This window comes from Ambystoma mexicanum, chromosome 8 (genome assembly GCF_040938575.1).
Source record: "Ambystoma mexicanum isolate Mex_15411 chromosome 8, UKY_AmexF1_1, whole genome shotgun sequence".
NCBI lineage: Eukaryota > Metazoa > Chordata > Amphibia > Caudata > Ambystomatidae > Ambystoma > Ambystoma mexicanum.
In genome coordinates, this window is record NC_090929.1 from 1366232312 (window position 1) to 1366257781 (window position 25470).

At 42.3% G+C, this 25470-nt stretch overlaps 1 protein-coding gene across 2 annotated transcripts in view; it reads right to left on the reverse strand.

Moving 5' to 3' along the window:
• The window catches only part of DOCK1 (dedicator of cytokinesis 1), a 2312292-nt gene that overhangs the window by 77653 nt on the left and 2209169 nt on the right, over nt 1–25470 (reverse strand). Inside the window, exons 50-51 of one of the 2 annotated variants that reach the window (XM_069611483.1) lie at nt 7021–7174; nt 4387–4556 (exon numbers count right to left, since the gene is read on the reverse strand). In XM_069611483.1, the coding sequence (XP_069467584.1) occupies nt 4387–4556; nt 7021–7174 (324 nt within the window). The remainder of the gene's footprint in view (nt 1–4386; nt 4557–7020; nt 7175–25470) is intronic. The other variant, XM_069611484.1, reaches the window with a different exon arrangement.

The window sequence follows — 25470 nt, forward strand, 5'->3', positions numbered from 1 at the left end:
TTGCCCAGGGCTGACCTAATCCACTTGAATCTTCCTATTCCTGCTATCTGAGTCCCAGCTTTCCTTCTGACTCCTTCCACCATTGAACTTCTTTGCTACCTCTTACCAATGCTATACAACTCTCTTCACCTAATGTTTTTGGTACTTTGCACTCCCATGCCCTGCCCATGCCGCCGCCTGCCCCTGGGTCCCAACTCTTCCTCTTTGGCTGTCTTCCAAAACTGAATTTCTATGTTTGGGGCCTGATGTTTTCTCCTTCTCCTGGACTTGTCCTGCTTTCGATTTGACTGCCTTCACTTTGCTGATCTCATTCTCTAATTACAATTACTTTGGGGTTTTTCCTTCCTGCCAACTCCTTCTGCCACCTCTTGCCATTAGATGCCACCACCTCTGCCATGATCTGCTTTACTACTACCACTGTTCACCTTGCTTCTTGATGTTAGTGGCTCCACCTTGATGTTCTCCTACTACCACTCTCTACATCTGTGTACTCTCCCTTCCCAGGCTTCTTCGACTTTCACCACCGCCTTATGTTCACTACCCCTTTCTGTTACATCCACCTCCTGCTCTCCATTGCCACCACCTCTCCAGCCTCTTACATCTCACCAGGCTCTACTTCTCCTACCTCTCTCCACTTTCCCAAAAGATGGCCTCCTGCTCCTGAAACACACACTCATCACATGGGTAGGGTTACATCTATACCATTTGGGGGGAGGGGGCTTTCTCTGTGGGCCTGCGCTTGTGAGCGCTGATTGTGTGGCTGGAATTGGTTAGCTTTTCCAACCACACTTGGGGCTACGTTGGGCCCAGCGGATGGACCAAGTCTATATCTGGTCTGACTGCCGTACTGAATTTTAGATGCGTTCCTATGACTCTCGCTAAGGCTGCTTGCACTGATCTGAGGGCTGTGGTGCTTCCATTGTTAGAGTTGCAAGCTGAATACGAGCTTTCTCTATTTTCATATTCATTGGTAATATTATGCAAATGGGAAGTGCTATACATTTTCCAGGGTACAATTTTGTTTTTTAATTCTGCTACCTATGGCAGTTTCTTTGCATCTGTGAAGTCATAGGCTGATATCATTTTATCTGCGAACTGCAGCAGTACTCAGATATAACTCCTTTGATGTTCCAAGTAAACTAGCACCAGTAGCACTGCATGTGCAAAGTTTGTTGATTAGACAGAGAGGGTCAGCCTTAAAGCAGTCTGCCTGGGTGAGCTTAATTCTCCCTCAACTGGGGTTGGAGAGTCTTTCCATTAGCATAAAGACTAAAAGAATATTACTAGGTTTTAGGTTTCCAGAGCTAGTCTGCACTGACAGACCAGTGGGGTGTAGAATGACTGGTTGTTTGGGAATGGCCTATCGGGAGTCCATGGGAAATAATTATTTTTAAACATTAAATTAATTTTCTAAAGCCTAAATGCAGGTATTCGCAATGGGCACAAATGAATATACCAACAATATATCATAATAAACTTTAAACAATTCCTACAACTTTTTTGGGGGGAGGTAAGCATACTATAGCAGGTGTCGATTAACAATTTTGAAAGAGGATTACTTTTGCCAGATTTTGATTTGTATGCTTGCGCACTCCTGTGCCAAAGAGTTGAAAGCCATTCACACATCATCTAGCTGTGCCAAGATGAGTTTAAATGCCAATTCACATTTTGACTTACACACCCGCCATCCATAGCTCAAAGGTCACACTCAGACAAACAAACACATCGCATTCTGTTTTATATATTGATAGAGCATTCGTGTAAAGCTGTGGGTGAAGAATAGAAGGGGTGGGGAAGTAAAAGAGGTGGGAAGTGGTGAGTTTGGAAAGGAAGTCTGGGGGTTGATAGTGAAAATAAACATGGTTAGAAAGTGAGTTAGAGTTCAGTTTGGGAGAAGAGAGATAAGGCAACTAAGATAGATTTGTCCCAGGCCTGAAACCTTGGACATCGTCCCCCAACAGTCTCTGCGGACAGGTCCTCCCTAGTCCCTGGCTTACTCTTTGTGGGATACAGCTACCTGGGAGCCCATACATATGTTGAGTGGCAGGTGGAACAGTGCAGGACACAACAAATTGCACACCACTGCATTTCCGTAGGCCAATTGGACGTCTGAGAGTTTGAGGATTACATAATTTTAAGGTCGCTAATGATGTGTTGCCAAGGGGTAGGCGTGACACTCGTTTAGCCCAGAGCACCAGATCCAATGTCCGACCTTCGGCTGCTTGGCTGATAGAAGTATAGAGGCTCAATTTGGGAAACGGCTTTGCCCGACAAGAGTAAAAGGCCAGAGGGTGTAGAACTCTAGCAATTTCACTCCAGGATTAGACCCATGCTGTGCAAGGGGGTGGCAGCAAATCAAGCATGTTAATGAGTCTATACCCTATATCTAGAGGGAAAGAAGACACTACCTACCTCAACAAAGCTATTAGACACAACAAAACTATGAGAAGTCTGAGATCTAATAATAGCTCCCAACTCTTCATCCCACGTTTCAAATTCACAAGAGCGGGAGAGACTCGTCTCCCAGAGTGGCACCTAAAAATGGAACTCCCTTCCCCACACCACAAGGAATGAGCCCTCGCACCAGAAATGAAAAAAAAAAACATTGAAAACTTGGCTCTTCAACAAATACTAACCGAGGAAATAGAACCATCACCGTGTAATACCTGTAGAGTCCAATTCTGGACTGGATGCTATTCTGGAACAAGTGACTTAGCAAGTAATGTTGGTATACCTATGTGAAATGTGACCTTAACCTGTAACTTTACTTATCTGTAACAGAGTTAAAGTATACTGTAACCTACGCCATGATACCCTTGGATTTGGGCGTATAACAAATGTAATAAATAAACTATATGTTGTTGGAGAAAAGGGGTTTCCCTCTCTTTAAGACATCCAAGAAACAGGGGTACATGCACACAGCCTTCAAGTGACTGCCATGTGTACGATTCTGATGAAAGATTATCAACCTGTATTCAAATTACTGGTACTTTGGCTAGACACAGCTCTGTTCCGCAATACAGAAGGCGTTGGTGAAATGTGGTGAATGTTTTATGTTTAAACCAAAACGAACAACTTAAAAAAAAAAAAACATTTGAACACCAGGACACCAGAACAGTGTACAATCGAGGTTCACTCTGATTTTTGACGCATCTCAGAATACTTTGTCAAACCACTTCCGAGGAGGACACAGACTCATCTACAGTCCTGTGTGTGTTGTGCAAAACCAAACTTGAGTGCTGCATTGCTACAGTCATCCCGGTCTCGCAAGAAACAACTGTAAATCCAAAACATCCAGACAATTGTTAATATAACAATAACACCCAATCTGGCAGGCTGGTTAGGTGGGTGGTAACGGCGGGTGCCCAAGTTATAGGCCCAAGTGCAGTGAGGGGCTTAACCAAAGGCCCCGGCACCATTACCACCTGTTTCCGGCCCACCAGATTGGGTGTTATTGTTATTAGCACCCTGGGTTTTATATGGTGTATTTTGTTTGAATGAACAGGATGCCTCCCTGAGTCCCTTTCATACAAACAAAATGCTTACTTAAGATGGCTGCTGTGGACCCTGGGTGCTAATCTTTAAAAAAAAAAGCTACTTCAAAGAAATAAAGCACGTGTGGCAAAGGATAATGGGACAATCGGCCTCATTATGAGTGCGGCGGTAAGGGGTTAACGGCACTGGTAAGGATGCCGGTGCTGTTAACCCCCTACCGCCGCATTCTGTTATTAGCTCCTTCCTCATTCCCATTGAGCCCTATGGGGGCTCGAATGGGAATGGGGAATGGTTTTCAGAATGGAGACTTACCGGGTCCTCCAAGTTTGGAATGATCTGGAAAGTCCCCATTCCGACTACCCGAACGCGACTTTGGAGGCAGCCATGGTGCTAATAGCACCATGGCTGCCTCCAAACTCGTAATGAGGCCCTATGTCTCTTAAAGTACAGATTTAAACATCTATTATGGAAAATGTACTTTTTGGGGACATTTTTTACAACAAGAACGTTTAAGAAATAAGTTTAACTTTCTTAAGCTGATGATGAAATATGCTGTTTAGATCTACTTGCCATGGCAAGTGCAATAGTTGGTAGGCAACACTTGTGTGAACAGCTGTGACAAACAAGTTCATTTACTGGAAGGCATGGTATATTTCTTCCCAAGAAATAGGATTTGAACTTTGCAAGACCTAATCCAGAAAGAGCACTTTTCGCCATATGCAATCTCTGAAAATATCCTTCTGTTATGCCGCTTCTCGTATCTTAAAGCAAGACCACGTTTGGTTACAATTTATTGTAGCACATGCATTGTGCTTCTCTATTGCCTGGTTGTGCACTGATTTGCAAACACTGCATGGCAAATCTGAAATTGTATAAACGCCTCAAACAAACCTGAAATTCAGGAATTCTTACCCTCGGAGGTGTTGGGGGAGGTGTTGTAGGAGTAGTAATCTCTTGATTTTCAAACACATTTCCATAATCAGGCATGATACCTTTGATTGGTAGAGGTGGTGGAATTGGTCCCATTTCAACAGATGTTGTTGCACCATTGACTTCTGTACCTGCAAAAATGTTACGATTTGTCAGATATTCTGTACAAATACATTGTAGGTTGTCACAGGATGAGTCAGTCAAAGGCCAGTCAATGTAACTCTCCCTTCTTCCTTCCTTCTTTCTGCATATTTATATGTGCAACGTATCTTTATTATTTAGCTGTAAAGTCATGAAACCACATGAAACATTACTCTCTCTGAAATTGGTATACTCATGGTCATATGACAAGACATAGCATCCCCTCCTTGCCCTCCATGGCAGGGAGGGGAAACTAGCAAGCTTCAGCTCAGTTTTTTTAAAATTACGCCAACAGCTCTCCGCTCCACTGTAGTTACATATTAGTCAACAGAACAGGGCTATTTTCAGGGATACAAGTGTAAAACATGGATGAACATTCAAAAGTGGATCTTGTTTCAGAGATGCAAAGAATATCTACATTTAGCTCTCAAATAAGAATCTGTGTGGCAAAGTCAGGTTCTCTTTACGTCTCGGCTGTCCGCACCACTTTCCAAGCTGGCGGTTGCCATGGAGACTCATGGACACCATCAGACAATAGCAGGGGCTCTGTTTCCCCACTTGCTCTGTTGTGCAGACGTTCATAACACGCTGCATAGAATGAAATTAAGTAGTGAAGGATGCTGCATACCGTAGCTGCTAATTGTGAGCAGCGTTCTCTGTATTTTGATTTCTTGTATAATTTGCTAACCTGTTACCAACCTTGGCCTGCCATGTTTGGATTGCTTATCCTCTGCAGCCCTCCTGAATTTGGTTGCCTGTGAAACTATGTCTTCTTGGTGTTGTGAAATTGGTGTCATGTACTTCACTTTTTGCCTGTGGATTGCTTTTGGAGTGGACATTTACTTTAACTGTTTGTATTGTAGACTTACTGCGACGGTTTGCTTAGTTTGGAGACTTACTGGGAGCTTGGATTGGAGACTTTGATAACTTTATGACTGCACCCTGTACTTTGGATTTTGATGCCAAACTGATTTGAGGTACTCTTGCCATTGATATTACCTTCTTTGATACCTTCCGGAACATTGCTTAAACTTCTTCTGCCTTTTGTCGGCTCTCCTGTTCCTAGTCTTCCTTGGTGCCCTACGGATTACCTCCAGGTGCTCTGTTTTTTATAATGTGATTGACTCATAGCGTGGGTGTGCCCTGTACTAATGGGCTGCTCGATTTCTAGAAACCCAGGAGAGAGCCAGGCAGCATTCCTCACAACCTTTCGCTTGAGCCCCCTGCACAAGTATGGTGCTCTCGCCGTCTTTCTGGACAGTCCTGACAGGAAAGCATTGAAAGTAGCTTACCTAGCATTAAGCATGGCACTGCTAAGATCAAGGGGAGCCCGGCGGGTACTGTCAGAGAGGGGCACCTCGAGGGGATGAAGTAATCCAAAGGAGTAAGTGGGTCCATGGCAAGAAAGGGTGGCTGTTACGATTCCACTAAGAGCATTCTCGTTTGAGTTTATGAATGACCAATGGAAACTTGGGATACAAAGTCTCAGTAGATCAGAAGCATCAGGGCAAATGATTCGAGAGAAACTAAGGACCAAGGGAGGTCCAAAATGTTTTAATAATGCTTGCTAAAATGCAGACATTCAGCAATCTACACATTGAAAGGAAACAGTCCCACTGATAGAAACTATACATTTGATTGATCGTGTTTGAACGAAAAATCGAAAACAAACTTGTTGAGAAAAAAAAGTGCATCACATTAAATAAAGTAATTGGTGCAGCAACAAGTTAGGAGTGGCTACTAGAGTTGATTCAATGGCGAGGGCAACATGGGCATAGCAGACACCTTGCCTTTTAGCTTCAACCAAAGCTATCCTCGTCTCGGGAGGATAGCTCAGGGGCAACGTGCTCGCCTTGGAAGCAAGACGACACGGAGCACCACAGGTTCGATGCCCGGGTCCATGCTTAGAAACCTCTGGGTATTAAGCGCGTTATAAATAACCTATCATATCATATCATGTGTTGTCATTCAGCCACCTTTGTGTATCTCAGTCTATACTTGTCGGTGGTTCTGCACATCGCATCTGATGTAACCTGGTGCGGTGCAATCTGATCAAAAAAATGGTGGGATATTGAGTAAGTTTAATTGTGAGCAGTGTGGCTATCACACTACAAACGTGACATAACCTAACGGGGTGGATCGATGGAGCAGTTATCCATGGGTAGAAAGGTAAAACAGGGTGCAGTAGTGGAACAGCACATCACCCAGAAACAAAACCTCATTGGCAGGACTTCACGGGGTCAGGCTTCCAGGAGGAGCATCACAATGGATGTCCCAATCGAATGCAGCCCTTCCGCATCTGGTTTGTTGGTATTGTAATAACTATTTGATGTGGTATACCCAATAATGGGATTTAGTATACTTTAAGACTGTCATAGTCATCAGTAAATACAGCAACACAGGAATTAAAACATTGCAACAACACAACAAATGGGTACTATAAATAAAACTTACTAGTGCGTAAAATGAAAGACTGCTTTGGTCGCGGCGTTACTGGGGGTGGTCCTTGTTGAGAGGTTTGTGTTGAAGGAGATGCAGAAAAACGCCGGTCATTCGCAGTGACATTGATGACCTGGCTCTTTGGTCTCTGCGGTCTCAGAGGACTGATCTAGAAATAGGCAGAAAGCTTTGCTGTTATGAAGGCCTTTAAACAACATCCTTTTAATTTGTTGTCTACAACATAGAACACTTATCATTAATCAATATTTACTATTTGACTTGGATCAGTCCCCGATTAAGACATATTTGTTATGTTCCATATAAAGTAATAAATATTATTTAGGATTTTATCTTCAAATTGTACATTCTCCTTTTTTGTAATACCAACTTAATTGTTAATAAATTCTCGTTTTCTCAATTTTTGCTTCCCCCTCAGTTATCATTTTAATAAATGGCTGTTCTTTTCTTGTTTTTGCATCTCCTTTGTATAACTACCCCCCTGCTTATGCTCTCTCCCCTGCATACCTTTTATTCCAGCGCTCGCCCCATTCCATCAATGATGTTCAAACTTTGACATTGCATGCTTAAATTGCCTATTGCTTTAAGCATAATCGTTTCAAAATAAGAAATCGTGAAACTATTATATTTGAAACAATTAAGCACTATCCATCCTAGACGCCAATGCAATTCCATTTAACTCACTTACTCACCTCGCACCTCATGTGAGTTAGGAAAGTGTATTTTATTTTAAATAGTTGTCGTTTTTAGTGTCCATACTCAATGGTTGTAAGCCTATCCTTCAACCTGGGAGAGAAGGTATGTCTGCCATCCATTCTTCGTTGAAACAAGCCAGGGGTCACCAAGATGCAGATTTCCAGATGTTTTGGAGTAGAAATATAATCGAATTCTGTCAACAACATGTGTCGGATGCAATTTTGTGATCTGGTCTTGTCAGGTATTCTTCACTTGCTTTAATTTATGTGTCACAGAGAAAAGGTTACAACACATTCACTTTCTGTTCGGAATACCACCCATACACGGACTGGGGTACCATGGCCTTTCAGACAAGATAGGTTCTCGCCTCTTACCCTGGCACACCTATGGTCTTTGAGGGGCAGGCTATGGTGTGCATCAGTGATGAGTGGGGTAAGTGGAGAAGTATGCAATGGAGAAATCAGCCTCAAGGCAGAAACAAGAGACTTTCCCCTAACTGATGACATCACACTCATCACTCATCACACTGTGGGCCAAAGTAAGGACCAAAAATGGAAGCCAGTGCTACAAACTGAAGTGGGACAGCAGACTCTGTGTTCTTACAAGGATGAAGGACACTTGATTCCTAATAAACAACATCAAGGTGCCAACAGCAGAACACTGATTTACCAAATTGTTCACGTTAAATTTTAGCCTCATATAGAGTGCTATTATGTAGGCACTTGCAGAGAGGTAGATCAGTTCTGTTCCTTGCTGTTCCATGAAACTGAACACTAAGACACACACTTTGTGTGTGATAATTAGGTACTAAAAGTATTTCTCAACAAAATGTGACAATGGTACAATTGAGCTGTAGTTAATTATCAAACAGTGCTCAGACCGACAAAGGTAAAAAAAAGGGATAGGGATAAGAATGGAGGACATCTATGTCCATCAAATCACACATTCACTAATTTGTGAATCCAGGAATTAAATTCAGTAAAGAACCCCCTGTTTCTATCAGGGCGTTCCCTATTCAACACTGTGGATCTAGTGTTGGGTGTCACTCTAAGGGTCAAAGTCTCGGTAGGGCAACTTAACAACAGATGGTAAAGTGTGGCCCCCTCTACAGGGGCGTTTTCAGGGGCGTTTCAGCGGGATACATGTCTCTACTCACCTTCATCAGGACAATAAGAAAAAAGTGGACCCTGCGCATAGAACACAATGCCAACATAAGTGTGATGTGAACCTCACTGGAAGGCCTGATCTCTAAAAAAGTGTTTCTATTCACTGACCTTATCTGGGCGGTTGCGTTGTGCCTGTGGACAACGCCTGTTTAAGTTCTTGTTAAGGTTAAAGGGTTTTCAGATACAAGTGAAGTTTCTACTCTTCTCACTCACATCAGAAAACCCTTGAACCTTAACAACACCTTTTTTATGTGTTTTATGTGCAGGGTCCACTTTCTTTCCGACGTCAACAAAATGAAAATTGTATAATGGTGAAAAATAGGTTGTATACGAATTGTTCGTTTTACAACTGTTCGAATGACAATTGACCTTTTCACAATTAACCGAATTGTGAAGGTCAATTGTACCATATATGTGGGGGAAACCCCCCACAACCCCCCACCCAACGCCAAACCCTATATATATATATATATATATATATATATATATATATATATATATATATATATATATATATTCGGTCAATTGTGAAAAGGTCAATTGTGACCCTTTAAATTCGGTCAATTGTTCATTCGAGCAATTGTACAATTGTAAACAAAAATTTGTGTAATACCGAAAAATATACAGTGAATGCGATTGTATAAACTGTAAAGGGAGCTAACCACACACCTGATGACAAATAAGGAGATGCAGTCCTCCGTGATGAGATTTCCAGGGCAGAAATATGGTTACATTTATATGCGCTTTCGTCTGAACTTACTAGGCTCCCTACAAAGGTGTGGTCCCATAAGAGGGATCCCTTGGCAAGAAAGAGATTGTCAGCTCTGTAAAAGCCGGGGAGTCAGAAAAGCTAAAACATTGGCTGATTGGCTATCGCACAACACTAGGGTTATGGAAAATGTGGTTGGGAAAGTTCATAAGGAGATTAGAGGATGTGAAGTCAAATGGGATAGGCTATTGTATGGATACTCTATCTCAATGACCATTGCTTTAGTGAATACTTTAACAGTGATACACAATAAGTGGACGGAAAATGTTTTTGTCAATTAGTCCACCATAATGAAATAGGCAAAGGAGTATTTTGTCAAATAGGTAGACAATGGAATCTTGGGGGTTAGAAAGGGAGGCTCTGATAGATATATAGTATATGATATTTTATTTTATTATGTTGAATGAATTCATTTCTGTAATGAATGTTTTAGAATGTTGTGCCTGAAGTCATTTATTGCCATTTGTAATGAACTAAGAGTTGTGAAGTATATTATTAAAAATGTGTTTAAGTTTTTAATAAACGATAGGCACAGATAAAAAAATAGGCAGAGGCACTGCCATAGATATGCCACTTCAGCATTGTATGGCCAGTTACTTTCAACTTTCATATTATGCCAATTACAGCTGCATGTCGGGTATTGTCATTACATGAAAAGTAGATCCCCTACATTGCCAGTTGGTTCGATAATACAGTATCCAAAAATACAATAGATGCAAGTCATTTTCGGTGAATAATAATGATTTGTTATTTATATAGCACTTTCACCAAATTCCTCATATTTACATACAATTATCACCCCAACTGAAGTTGGTACTCATTTATCAACCTCGGAAGAATGAAAGGCCGAGTTGGCCTTGCCAGGATTTGAACCTGCGACCTGCAGATCACACACAGCTCGCAGCAGCGAGCCCTCAACCCACTGGGCTATCTTACAGCTTTGCTGAAAAAAATGCAATGCCGCTATAAGCAAGCGTGTCAAAACTGGCTGCACAATGTATCACTTATGAGTGGGCAGCAATTAAACTAACCCCTAGAGGGAGTGTGAAACCTGATACCCTACGGAGGGGTAAGAGTCAAAGGGGTTCCAAAATGAGCCAAAAGAGCCTCAGCTTTTCAGAGCCATTTACAGGAACTGTATTTCGTACAGGACTTGAAGGATTTAAGGGGCCGGGAGGCCTAGATATACTCACCATTTGCTTGTGCATCTGGCAGGAAACCCTAAGAAGAGTTAGTGAAAAGCCCAGAGACATTTGCTGGTGATCACAGTGGAACCCTGCTAAGGGCAAACAAACTTGTCAAATCCAGAGGCAATACAGAGTGGACCAGACACCAGCCAAGAGCATATCATTTGGGCAGAAGGCGCGTAGGATATTATCAGATGCTTTTTGTTTTTTAGTAGTAGGGCCAGGGATCAGGCTTTATTAGGTTTCTAGAGAGCGAACAGACTTTATATGATAGAGCATCCTAATGTACACCGTTTTGAACCCTTTTTTTCCTCAGCAGAGGCACCAGAATCTTAGGGTTAGTATAGGGGTTTGGCACCTAAATAAAACAATAACCTTGCAAACCACAATGAGTTGTTGATCTCCTGATTCTTACTTCCTACAGAGGTTAAAAGACTCATTAAGAATAGGGTTTGGAAATTTGTTGCCTATATTGGACATTATTTTGGAGAATAGGGTGTACGAAAGAGGGACAAAGACTTCTAAAAATAGATTATTTTATTTATTTAATTTATTTGTATTGATTCATCTAAGAACCTTTACAAAAGTCAAAAGTCATTCTTATAAAAAAATCTTTACAGAAAATGTATTTCATCACATCTTAATCATAATCACACACTACCTGCGTTGCTCTAAAATACACTAGTAACTACATGCATATCTATTTGCCATTCAACATTTTGGTTCATTCATACTTCAAATCCAAACCATCCGGGCACTTCATTACATACATTTCCTAGTGTTAGGCAAAGTTTGAATGCAGTACCCTTTGGGAACACTACAAACAACTATAGGTATAGGCAACCCACCCTTTGGTATAAGCTTGTACTACACAGTTTTGGTAGCCCGTTGAGCAGCCTTGCTTATCTCAACAGGGGAAATGTGAGCTGTAGTGGAGTTACACAGAGATTCACGGTTACAGGTATTCAAATACACTCTTACACTCAAGGTTTCTTGCATAAACAATTATTAATTTATCAGTCAGTTATAAAGCCTTCCTCTTCCTCAGAAGGTAGCAAATATAATAGTAACACACAAATACACTTCAATACTGTAAACTCTTGGTTTCTAAATCAGTAAAGAACCTTTTGGGATGGCCCACAGACACAACCTACACCCACAGGTGACTTCAATAACTAGGGTGCTGGGGACATTAATATCTCACTGTTCACATTTAGAATACTCTAAGAAGTTGGTAAAAGGCAAAGGTTATTAGAACAACAAGAGACCACAAATATTCTTAAGCAGGCAAATACTTTTGGATCCTCCAAGAAGAGTCGTACAATTCAAAAGGCTAAGCCAAAGTCAATGGGCAAAAGTCTTGTATATAGGATGAAGCACTTCTGGCAAGTAAATGGAAAAGTCTTTGCACAAGTTCTTAGGAGTCTGATGAAAAGAAGAATCAAATATAGGGCCACAAGCCTATTAGACTTGTGAGTTGTAGAAGTTACAAGCACTCTACAGTAAGAGGTAAGTTCTCTTAGACTTTTTACAGTACCTTTAAAGATGAAGAAAAGATGCAGCTGATGACTTTGGTTCCTGTGCAGCTCTGCAGGTCTCACTGTTCTGGGCCTCAGTCGTGGGGACAAGAGGGAGAACGTCAGGGGACTTCTGCAATGCACTGGGACGGTCAAAACTCACAACCAGCAAACTTCACTTTCAGTGGCTGTTCAGTGTTTGAGCTCCTCACGTTTACAGCAAATAGCAACACTGCGGTTCCTGGCTGTCGAGATTTCCTTGCTTCTGGGGTCCCGCACTCTGAGGGGGCTCAGGCTTGGTCAGTCCTGCTTCCTGTGAGTCTGTAGGATCTTCCAAAAGCTCTATGCCAGCTTAAAAGTAACGCACACAATCTGGTGTTCCTCTCCCTGGCTATACGGTTTCCAGCAGCAACTGTGTGGAAATTCAACCAGCTCTGAGATGGATGTCCAGGTGGCTTACTTGGAGTTGATTGGTCCAACCAACTCAAGGGGAGAAGTTGTCCTTGCAGGGGCTCCTCTGTCGAAGCAAATTTGGCATTTCAGCACTGCAGCAGGGCTTCACTGGGCAAACCAACGGTCCAGGATTTGCAGCAGGCGTCCTCTTCAAGTTCTTCTTCGGTTCCTTCGTCCAGTGGTCGACTCTGCCTTCCAAGCCAAAAGACTCACCTTTATTCAGTTCTCTCCCATTCATTCCAGCCTAGCGGTCAGTCACCCAGCAGGGTGGCTGTCCTTGCCAGACAGTCAGCCGGCCAATCACCACAAAGTGCATTTGCGTCTCCTAGGTGACTAAGCACAGGGAGTTTCGGGCACCTTCCTCACTTCCTGCCTACCACAGACACTCTGGAACCAGAGGCGGACTTTACTCGTGAATCCCGCCAAAGGCAAAATGAACAAAGAGACCAAACCTGGTTTGGCATGCAGAGTAAATCTCAAAAAGGACCTTTCCACAAAGAAATGGCAAAAAAGGAAGACCGGGCGCCATTTTGACAAAGATGGCTCCCATGGGTGCTGTGCTGTAGCTGCGAACGCAGCCTGCAGTAAAGGCACACCATGGTAGTTCAACGAAACCACTGCCACCAGCAATTAAGTGAGGAAAGGGTAACATAAAAAATGTTACAAGAGAAACTAGACAAAGGGGATACTAGGTAACCCCTCCAGCACTCTATGGTAAGATAGGGTGTGCTGGGTCTAGAAAGTTACAATGGTAAGTAAAGTCAATTTCACTTTACTGCTCTTGGAAACAGTAGTTTATCTAAGAGAAGGTATTTAAACCTTGGGGAAATCTGAAAGACTTTCCTGTGTCACCGCACTGAAGGTGTTGTGTGACACAATGTAAAAGATGATGCCTATGGAGTTTGTCAGACTCCATAACCAAAAGAGAAACAGTGTTCAAAATCACAATAAAATACATGAGAGAGTGGGAAAAAGGGTCACACACTCTCCAGGTTAAAATATTCAAGTCATCAAAATCCAGCAAAGTTGCTGGGGGTCTCTAAGGTGGAGGGAATTAGCACATTTCTGAGAATTCTCCATAACACCTAATTTTCAATGAATTTCAAAGAATCATACATTTCATAAAATTTCATGTACATTTCTTAAAGCTTTCTAAAAAAAAAATCTTAAGTTTTCTGAATTGTCCCTATGCATCTTTATCTTATTCTGTTTCTGTTAATATTCTATACTGTTTACACAATTGTACATATTCTGGTGCTCTGTAATCAGTCTCCAAATTTGGTATGATGCTATGTGCACAGACTCCAGGTCAGTATTTAAACAGTACCACCACAACTCATAAGAACTTTATAGCCTCATACCGTCCCACAAACTGTCCCTGTATTGTCATACAAATGAATCTCATCTTTGGACAAAGAGCCAGTACATGTCTAGGGGATTCAATATTCTCTAGGGACTTGCAAATTCGATATATTATCTTTTGTGTGGAAGCTTAGGATATGGGTTGTCTGCCTGCAAACGTTTTGTTCGTGGGCGGACTGCCCGCAGTGAAACTGCTCATGTCCTGTTTTGACCATTCATTAAAAACGGGGTCCCGAGCTATTCTTGTCCCCCCCACTGCCAATGTCAAGGATGCGGGGGAAACCCCTGCAACCTTGGAATCTGAAGATACTGAACAAGAGGAGCGGGAGACACCCCGCAACCCCTGCTCTTCATGTTTGGTATTTTCAGAATCAAATTGATCGAAAAAATGTGAACTAACGATAGTGACCGAATTCGGTCAAATCTACCATTCGTGTAAATATCTTCAATCAATTTGGGTAATAGCAAAGCCTAATATAGCACCTTGCAGTGCCAACAACAGGAGATGATTTACCTGCAATTTCAGCACAAAGTTACGGACTGCCAGGCTTGAGCATTTCATAAGGTAATGCTGGGTTTTGAGATATCTATAACCAATACCCACTAGATATTTAAAATTGTGCAGAGTTTGCAAATGTGAATAATTATTCATCCAATCCCACTTCTCCACTTTATTTTTGAATATAGCCTTCAAGATCTCAAACTTAGTATCCTGTGCAAAGTCGGGGGTCAACTCAATATCAGTAAAACACTCCTCATTCAATTTTACAAAATTATTGGAGTTCATAGGTTGAGCCCACAATTTGCAGCAATTGACATATATGCTGAGCTCTAGATTTAAAATAGAGTGAACTTCTTTGTATGAATGCTTGACTCCTAAGGGAAACTAATCCCAATTCTAAACATAGATAAGCCATAGGCGTAGTAGGGCATAAATTCAAGAGCTTCCTCCAAAATAATACTTCTACAACATTTAGCCATGATAGGTCCATCATGGACAACACTTCTAATTTGTAGAGGATAGCTGGTAAGGTGCTTTGTTTTTGCAGCTTGAGGATCCCTTCAACTGAATAGCCCGCAGGCTGTTTCGCAAATTTACTCAATAAACAAGTTAACTGACTGGCCTTTCTTTTCTTACCCTCGATGAGAACCCTGTAATCCACATCAACTCCACTCCCAGATAAGAGTAACTATATATGCAGTCCACATTATGGGAGTCTGTCTGCAAGTTTACCCTGGCAATCTTTCTTCCCAATACTACCATCATTTTAGTCTTGATCATGTTAATGACCAAATCATGTTGGTTTGCGCATTCAGTCAGCACCGTGAATTCTTTTTTAACACCCCTTAATGTGCGATCCAGCATGACAAGGTCATCAGCATACAGTAAACTTGCTATATGTTGAGAGCCGATCTTGATGGGACATCCATCTCCTGCCAAAAGCCCAAGGGGCAGGTCTGCCAGATAAAGGTTAAATAGTAGGGGGAAAGGGTACAGCCTTGCCTCACCCGCTATTTACCTTCACTGAAGACTTCCTGGATCCTAAGTTATTCAGCTGCAATTGTACACCGTTACCAGAGTGTAGATGGATTAAGATCAACACTAACCATTCAGGAGAGCCCCATGAGTGCAGCTTCTGTCATAAGTGAGCCCAGTTTACGGTATTGAATGCCGCACTAAAATCCACCCACATCAGGTATAGAACAGGTTTCCCCTTTTTGGCAGCCCAACTGATCAGTGTGTATATAAACCTGATATTATGTGCGGTCGCAGAACCAGGGCAGAAGCTGGTTTACGTAAAATGTAGTATTTTATGTTCATCTGCCTAGTGCTGCAAAGTGTGTAGTACAAATGTAGAAAACAGTTTACCAGGAACATCCAGCAGAGATAATAATCTATGATTCTCAGGATGCTCTTTTTGTATATCAGCAAAAGGATATCCCTTAGCCATGTTTCAGGTACCAATTTTTCATTACACACCTTTTCAAACAGTATTTTAAACGCCCTTGCCCATGGCCCTGGGTTCATCTTTAAGTACTTCATTTGACAACCTATTTGGCCCCTGTGCTCGTGTGCCCTTAAATTTTACAATGGCAGTATATATATCATCAACACTGAGAGCAAGTAACCATATACCTTCATAACTTTGTTCCATATCGTCCCCTTCGTTGGATACACAATTAGCCATTAAATGTTCTTTCTCTTTGCACTCAGGAATAGGGTTTATCATAGTGCACCAATAATCCCCCTTAGCCTTAGACCACATTTGTCATATGGGTCCAACTTTTCCACTGCAAAGCACGGTAACAATCGATTGCCACTTCCCATTACGGACGGACAACCTCCTCCTTCTCAACCAGCTCTTATATTCTCATTTTATTCTACTTATTTTTGCCTCCAAAATCCAATTGTGGCACACGTCCCCTCTAACTTTTCTCATCTGTCGACGCATCAGCCACTTGGCATCTTGTGTTTCAATATCAAAGACCTTTGGATGTTTACCTTGTTGTATCACCATCTGGTTTGATTTTTTAGCCCTGTTTCATAAATCAGTTTTTCCAAACATTTACCAATGTAAATCACACTCTGCCCCTCCCATGATTCCAGCCCATATTCAATCAATTAGTTAATACATCTTGATGTCTTGCTTACATTTTTGGGTGACCAACATATCCTATTTCCCCAATGGTTAACCACTTGGTCAATCGCGCCCCCCAGGCCTCCAAGCCGTGTTTGGATATGGATGGCGAGTATCAGCATGTGATGATCGCTAAAATCTGTGCCTCTGGACTCCAGCGACTGACCTTTTTTGGAGCAGGCATTAGTACCAAAGAAATAGTCTAATGTGGAAGATTTCTTTCCTATACACCACGTGCATTGGCCTGGGCAATCTGTTAGGGTACTGCCATTATACATCAACAAATCCCACTCATTAAACGTGTCAATACATGACTTCCCTTTTTTGTTCCATCTGGGCTTTGTCATAGTACTCACCGAGTTTACCCATCTATAATTGGGGCTTCTGTCGTAATCTCTACAGCCTGTGTTCAAGTCCCCACCATACAATATGAATGTGATCCCCATGACTACCCAAGAGGAGCATGTTTGATCTATAGTCTCATGCATCTCATCCAAGTTTTCAATTTCCGGTGGTATGTAAATACTAATTAACAATACCACGATTTGGCCATACACCCCATTAACCACTGCCTCGATAGCTAAGATGTTCTTAGTACTCATGATCAATTTCACACTAGACAAGGGGACATTTTGCTTAACTCCCATAATTAGGCGGCCCGAGGGTCGTCTTCTGGGGGCCCATGTCGCAAGTTGTTGGAATAAAATAAAACTCTTCTATGGATCTCTGCTGTGAGCCAGGTTTCTTGTAAAGATATCACACCAAACTTGTAAAGTAGGGGGAGAGAGCCCATTGAATCCAATAAATGGGTATGTCCCCAATTTCCCTAAATCCATAGATGTCCATAGATGTTGGGTCCAACTGACCTTCTCTGAAGGCATATTTAATAAAGCTACCTTTTAAGAATCATGCTCACTTAGTGTCATGTTTGTCATTGCCCAGACTTGCCACAACACTCATCCTTATGCCAAAAAATATAAAAATATATTTAAAAAAGTGAACTTTCCCTAAAACTATATTAGTACTTCACCAAGGGTATGTTTTATCAATCTTATTCATGCAGACCATTTGCAAATTATTTCTCACTTCTCACTCACCAATGCAATAATACACAAAAGAAACATACTCTTATATTTAAAAAAATGGGTAGACACAAAGAATAGAAAATGCTCAACAAATTAAGGTGTCGGTAGGAACGCAGTTCAAGGCTACACTGTCCAACACATACAATATACCACATAAGAAAACACATGTACATAGACACAGAAGAATCTATACTAGACAGCAATTCTTCCGGCATACACCCACTCTGTTCATGCATGGACAAAAATGCTTAAAAGCTTTCCATAACAAAATACATTACATTAATCAACTTGAAAGCAATGAACAAAGATTAATCTGTGCTGTGACAAACTGGCCAAGGGTAACCAAGTTACTTAAATAGCCACCCCAAAACTGAAGCTCACGCCACTGCGATGTGAACATACCATGTCACAGATGGCACAAGAATCACCCCAAATCTCAGAGGCTGTTCAAGGGTTTATAACTACATATCAGGCATTCCATAAGGCAATGGTGCTGTCCATGGTAGCCTACAGCAAGATGGTGTTTGTAAAGGACCTAACAACCTTCCAAACATGGCTGCAGCCAATGTAATGACACTAATCTTCTGTGTCAAGATGGTGACCCACCGACGGAGTCAGCTTCTGAATCAAGGAACCCAGTTGGGATAAAAGAAGCAAGATGCTAGTAAATTGTGCATCATGCTATTATTCCTTGCATAGAAGTTCTAGTTTCCCAATTTCCTACCCTTGTTCCAGGCCCCTCGCCTTACCCGCTCTGCTCCATCTGCTTTGCCCGGGTTCTCCTTGGCTCTCTCTGATCTTAATGTCTTCTTGGTGTTGGTACCCCACTATTTTTCTACTGCCTGCTGCACTCTATGAGATACACCTGAACCTTGGGACGTGCACAATCTTCTGCTATACCCTGGAACTTTGGACCCAAGTTTGTGGAGGTTTTTACCTTTTCCTAAAGGGTTTTCCTCCTGGGGCTTTGCTCTTAGCGTGGCCTCTCACATCCCCACTATTCATAAAGGGATGCACTTTCTGTCAGGGGAGACCAGCCCTTCCTCTGCCCCGAAAAGGTTAAGGGCCAGTTACTGAGACGTAGGGCAGTCCCCCTCCCTCTGTCTCTCGTATACATGTAACTCCCCCTAGCTCAGAGGTCCTTAGACACAGGTTAAAATTCAAAGATTGTTTCTCCCTCAGTATGCCAATTGCTTACAAGACTAAGGTGTTGACCTAAAGGCCCTTGGCCTTAATTTACAAAACTCCCCCAGGAACTTCCTAGTTATTCCTACTCTAACCAGTGCCTTGCAGACAGTCTGGGTGATATGCATCCTACTTTCATGCTCAGTCTCTCCTCTTCCTCTGCTTTTCTCATCTTCTATGTTCCCCCCTTAACTCTTCCCTCCTCTCCTCACTGCTTCCACACCTCTCCAGTCCCTCTCACATCTCTCACTCGTTCTGGTCCATATCTCCACCCTTTGATGTTACTACCTTCTTTCTGCTGTCACTATTTCCTCTTCCACTCTACTGCGCCCTCCTCCACTTAACTGCTGCGTCCTCCACTCAACTTCTGCGTCCTCCACTATATTGCTCCCTCCTCCACTCTACCCCCCTGCTCTACCGCTCTCTCCTCCACCATACCACACCCATCTTAACTGTACCCCTCCCTCCTCGTCCTCTCCACTATTCCATCTTCCGCTCCACCACTCCATCCATCACTCTGTCACTTCCTCTACTCTAGTACTACTCAGATGCTCTGCTTTCACATAGTGCCATACACTTCACAGTCACTCCATAAACTCTACACATTCGCCAAACTAACATGTACACTCACACTGGAGTACCACATTCACTCATTAGCCAATACCTCAACTTTTCATAAAATCATCTTCACACTCTGCCGCTCCTCCCTCCCTGCTTCTGGCCTCTTGGTTGTCCACCTCCTCCTATTCTGATCTCACCCAAATAACCCACTCTTCCTGCTTCCCTTGATTTCCTTTCATCTCACTCCCTATCTGGGGACGAACCTCTTTGCCTGGCCAATCTCGCCCTCTCTTGCCCACCCGGGGTTGTGAGATGTCAGTTAATGTTACAAATAGCAAGCTAAGCCTAGCTCACTTTCATTGCGCAGGTCTGCCGCAGAACAGCAATGGCGACCCTGTAAGTCTGTTGTCCGTGTTCATATTAAGGGCCCCATTCTGGGTGCCCATAAATTAAGCTCCATAGCAGTGGGATTGTTTTTTGGACTAGGGCACACCAGGGCCGCAGGATCGGTTTGTCACCATCATTTGGTGGCGCTGTGCAGCTGTTCTTGCCACTGTGTTCGGGTTTTGTGGAAATACTCCTCTCTCCCTTTTGTCCAATCTCCACTGACTGAGTATGGCTGAAGGTGGGGAAACCGCTTGTTGGTGGTTGGGTGAAGGGCTCACTGTTGCTGGCATGGAGCACTGGACCTTGGGGCTCTCATTTGGATGTGTTCAGTTGTTTTCTTACCCTGATGTTTGGTCTCTGGAAAATATATAAAAAGAATGGCAAGCATCTGGTTAAGGAGCCAAGGCATTAGACAAAGGTGGACAGCTGGCACAAAGGGGTGGAGGCAAGAATTGGGGCCCTCTTAACTGCCACTGTCCACCTCAGGGGCACGACTGGCAATGAATTGCTCCCTGATAGGCCTCCCATCCCAAGCTGAGAGGCGCTCCCAACCCTTCTTGACGAGATCAGCATACAGGCATTGTCACAATGGGGAACAACCTGGGTGATACTGCTGGGGCCAGATTACAGAAACATTGGACCGGTACAAGTGCAAAATTGCACGGTATTAGCACTAGGAAAAGTTTGCCCCATTTCTAAAAACACGGCAGATATAAAAACGAGTTCACTGTGACAAGTGCAGTTTGGCATGGTATAAGCACCAGGGCAAACATTGCCATTGTGCAAAAAAAGATACATTTTATATGTCTATTTTTCACCAAGCGAACGATTTCCCTAGTGCTAATATCATTCTGTTTTGGCACCACAACAAACTTTGCCTGTGGCAATAATGCAGTGAAAATCTATCTTTTTTGCCACAAGGAAGATTTTGCCCTGGTGCCTATACCATGCCAAACTGCACTTGTCATGGTGCAATAGTTGTGTAATATGTCCCAGTGTTTTAAAAAACAGGGCAACCTTTGCCCTACTGCCAATACAGTGCAATTTTGCACTTGCACAGTGCAACGTTTCTGTAATCTGGCCCCAGCAGTGTCATATAAGAGCTACTAGGCCAGGGCGAAGAACACATCATACTCAAACGCACACAATCACCCAATTTCTTCCTAATACCTTTGATGTCCATTTTACAGTATGTCTACCAGAAAGAGCATGGAAGAAGACAGTGACACCAGCCCAGGTAAGTCCAACACATGATCTTGACCAGTCCTACAAGTCCATTCACAGCAGACAGTCACCTAGTAATGCATAATGCATATATTTTCACTTCAAACATCAGCCTTGCCAAACGCCACCATGATTGCCTTCTACCATTCACACAGTGACCCCAGATAGGCCTGCAATCTCACCAAACTGCCACCTGAAACAGCCCAACACATTAAATGTGTCTTCCTAGCCTCCAGCTTGCCACATTTCCCACCAATTCCAAACTGATACTGTAAGTAAATTGCCAAACACATCCTCTCATAACATACAATTGAAAATGCATTCGTCACATCTGTAAACGGTAATGAACCATGCAAGAAATCATGGGTGTGCTCATGTGTATCTTTGTAGTGTAGCATATAAATCAAAATGTTGAAACATAATACGCACTTCATTTAACTTGCAAGTTCAAAAGACATGCATCAACATAAAATGGCACAATCAAACTGCATCGCCAACTCTTTATTTAAAAAATATGATACTGCGCAACAGCACACACAAATATATACCAACACATCTCAACACTGTACAGTCCAACGACAGGGGATACTCACAAAAAACACCCAACACTTTTTCACACCACACTCAAAGCCACCTAGTTACTAAATTGGACAAAACACTAAAAATAAATAACCCAATAACCTTGAATCTGGTTCATAGTGACTGTTTCGACAGTCAAAGTTTCAAATGATAAAACTTTCGACAACAAAGCATCGGAAAAAAAACTTTCGAATGCATTTTTTTTATTTACTTTTTTTTTTTTTTTTAGGGGCCCTCCCTCCCCTGTTTTTTTAACACTTTTTTTTTACTAAACGAAACTAAACTAAACACTTAAACATACAAAAAATGCATTCGAATTTTTGTTTCCCAAAACTTTGTATTAGAAAGTTTTGTCATTCGAAACTATTTTTTCAAAACTATGAAAGGACAACCTTGAATCCCCCAACTCAGCCATCCCAGGACTTACTCACACCCCTTCTTAGCATATGATCTTATAACATTAGATTGATAAATTCTTAACTTTATAAAGGTGTATGTTATTGTTGTACAGCGTGACATCCAACTTACTGGAACACCCAATGTATGGGCAATTACAACACACGAAACAATCTTACAGTATACCCAAAAATACATCAAACGTCTTGCACACTAACCAAACCTGTGCATCCAAGAACACAACACCCCCCACTAACAACGCTTTAAAATATAGTGACATCTTTCTCTCTCCCTCACTCACATACACCAAAGCAAAATCAATGCTGTGCAATTTTTAAACAAAACCCGAAGAAAATAATACACACCGGAGATCCCTGCATACTCCCCAAGAGCAGAGAAATCTAACATAATGAAAAAGACAATTCTGATCATGCTGAAAGGTTAACATACACAGGATAAACACACAATAACAATTAACAGAGATCTTTCAGACTACTGATTGCCAGTCTAATTGATCATTCAACCCCTCAATGTGTACCCTAAAACATTGAGGAGTTGAATGATCAATTAGTAATAGTGTGTGCATCTGGGTGTAATCAATGGTATAAATGATATCCGTATAAATGCTGATGTATTGAATACAGCTGGATAAACAGCTCGGATGTCTAGTTTTGAACCACATGCCTTTATGAGTTTAAGGGTTACTGTTTTTACGACAAGTTGCTTCCATACTAATATTAATGGCACTGATTAAACTATAATGGTAAACGAGGTGCACAATAGTGTACAACTGTAAGCCGGAATGGTCTAGTTGCTGAAGCGTGTTGTGAATTTGTGATTTTGTGCGAGTAATCAATGCAAAGTCTTTAACCGTCTAGTCGTTCAATTCAAGACCATATTGCTTTCAGGTGAAACCAGGTTAGTTTCTGTTTCTGCTAGATGCCGCTGGCATACTTGGATGAATGCTGTGGATTTACCTGCAGCAGCAAGTGTGGCGTGTGGCATAAATCAATTAGGACCCAGTACTATATGAACAAATATAGATTCGGATGAGAGTATTATGCATCTTATTACAGATGGCCCAAACAGGTCTGTGCCGAAAAGGTTCTGACACATATTTCAGAAATTGAATCATCTTCTGGGGTGTGAGCAAAGGTAACTATTCTATTAGGTTGTAAAAGTAAATGTTTACTTTAAATTTGATCCATACCATTATCGATTAATTCATTATTGTTGTAACTAAGTGGTAGCTTTAAACTAATTCCTCATTGATTAACCAGGTAATAAAACCACGTATGCATTACTCTTTTTAACATTTACATATGTAGAGCTAAAATGATCATGCATGTGATAAAGGTGGCAGAGGTCTAACTCTGTCTGTTTTTTGTTTTTTTATGTCACAACTTGATTGCCTTGAGGAAGATGAAGCTACACATAGACCAGCTATTCGTCAAAGCTAATACACCATGAATTGGAGAAAAACACACCTCAAAATATGGTAGCAGTGAATGAATGGTGTTTAAACCAAACTGACGCAAGTTACTCTCCTCCACCGACTGGCTCTATGATTGGAGAATTCGGCAGATGTTAAATTAGTAAGGGGAAACTGCGATCAGATACCAGTTTGGGCTCATATGGGCGTTGTCCCCTACTGGTGACCCAAAGTTCAGTAAGTCATGCAGTGGGTGTGGGACCTGGCCCGACATTACGAGTGGTAATTGCCATGCGCAAGGGGTGCATTGTGTCTTGAGGGGAGCTCTGGGCTCGCAATGAGTGGTGGAAATGGAAGAGGCCAGGCAGGTCCGGCTAACCTGGTGGATCAGCCTTCCCTTGGTTTCAATAAAAGGCCCCTTGAGGAAATTCCTAAACCCTCCTGTTCTTCCCAAAAATAGGTACATTACATTGAACATCCTGGCCTGCGAGCAATATCTACTAAGGACCTTCACTCAGTGGACTTTGTCAACCTACTAGAACAGACTTGGCAGTTGTAGATAAAGGTTCTACAACCGTGTACGACTCGATCATTAGGGAGGCTTATTTTTTATGTCAGCTGGGATATGATATTGCTCCCTTTGATTCGCAAGTTCATCTACAATGTCACTTGGGCTCTTCTACTCTTGCATGTTCATCAATAAAATATATGGTAATTTGCATTCCTGGAGATCAATCAAATGGAAGAGAAGTTCACTGGGCTAGGGCTGGGGCTCAATTATGTCTTCACCAGGTGGATTGGGCTTGGTTCTCTGGAGCTTTAAATAAACAGCTCAATAACAGGATGGGTTTTGTACAGCATTCTCTCTAGTAACTGATTTAACCTTCGAGTATTTAACCTTCGTGTGTTATTATGGAATTTGTGCGTTAATTTCAAACTCCTCACGAATCACATTTTGGGTGGTACTCTGAGATAACACGCCATCCTCATGCTGCAAGAAAACTGTCCAACTCAATGTCTAATGTTTGATAGTCACCACATGTTTTTTCAATCAGCAACACCGGGGGCGAGGGGCTGCCCTGCAGGGGGCCTCTTGATTATTATTAAAACTACTGTTGGTATCAAGTTTGTGCGCTCTTATGATATAATGAATAAGAGGCTAACCGGCCAGGTCTCTTTGGTTTGGTTTTTTATTTGTATAGCGCACAAAGCCCAGGTGCTTAACTTAAGAATATGGTTACAATAAGTGCAGTGCAGCAGTTACATAGCAGGCATACCTTAGGCCAAGGTAGTGCAATGGAATACATACACTTCGCCTCTTGTAACCAGGAGCTACATCTGGTACATGTTAAGTCATAATGGGTACCGAGGATATACTTGGGAGCGCTCGCCTCATGTTACGGGGAACTTACCAGTACATCATGCCGACACATGTTGTCTGCCCCAAGTTACAAGGCAGCAGCAACAAAAATGCAAATAGTCCAATAGGCATATATATGGTACCTACCCCATGTTATAGGGAGGTAGCAGCACACAACTGCGAAAAGTCCGGCTAGGCAGATACATGGGGGCACCCCCTGTTGCAGGGTGGAAGCAGCACACACATTCGAGAAGTCCAGCAATGCAACCACATGATGCCCACCAGATGTTGCAAGGTGGTAGCAACACACATATGCGAAAGTCTTGTATGGCAAATACATGGTGCCCACCCGATGTTGCAGGGTGATAGCAGCACATAAATTCTTAAAGTCCAGCCAAGGCAAATACAAGGTGCCAACCCCATGCGGCAGGGCGGCAGCAACACACATA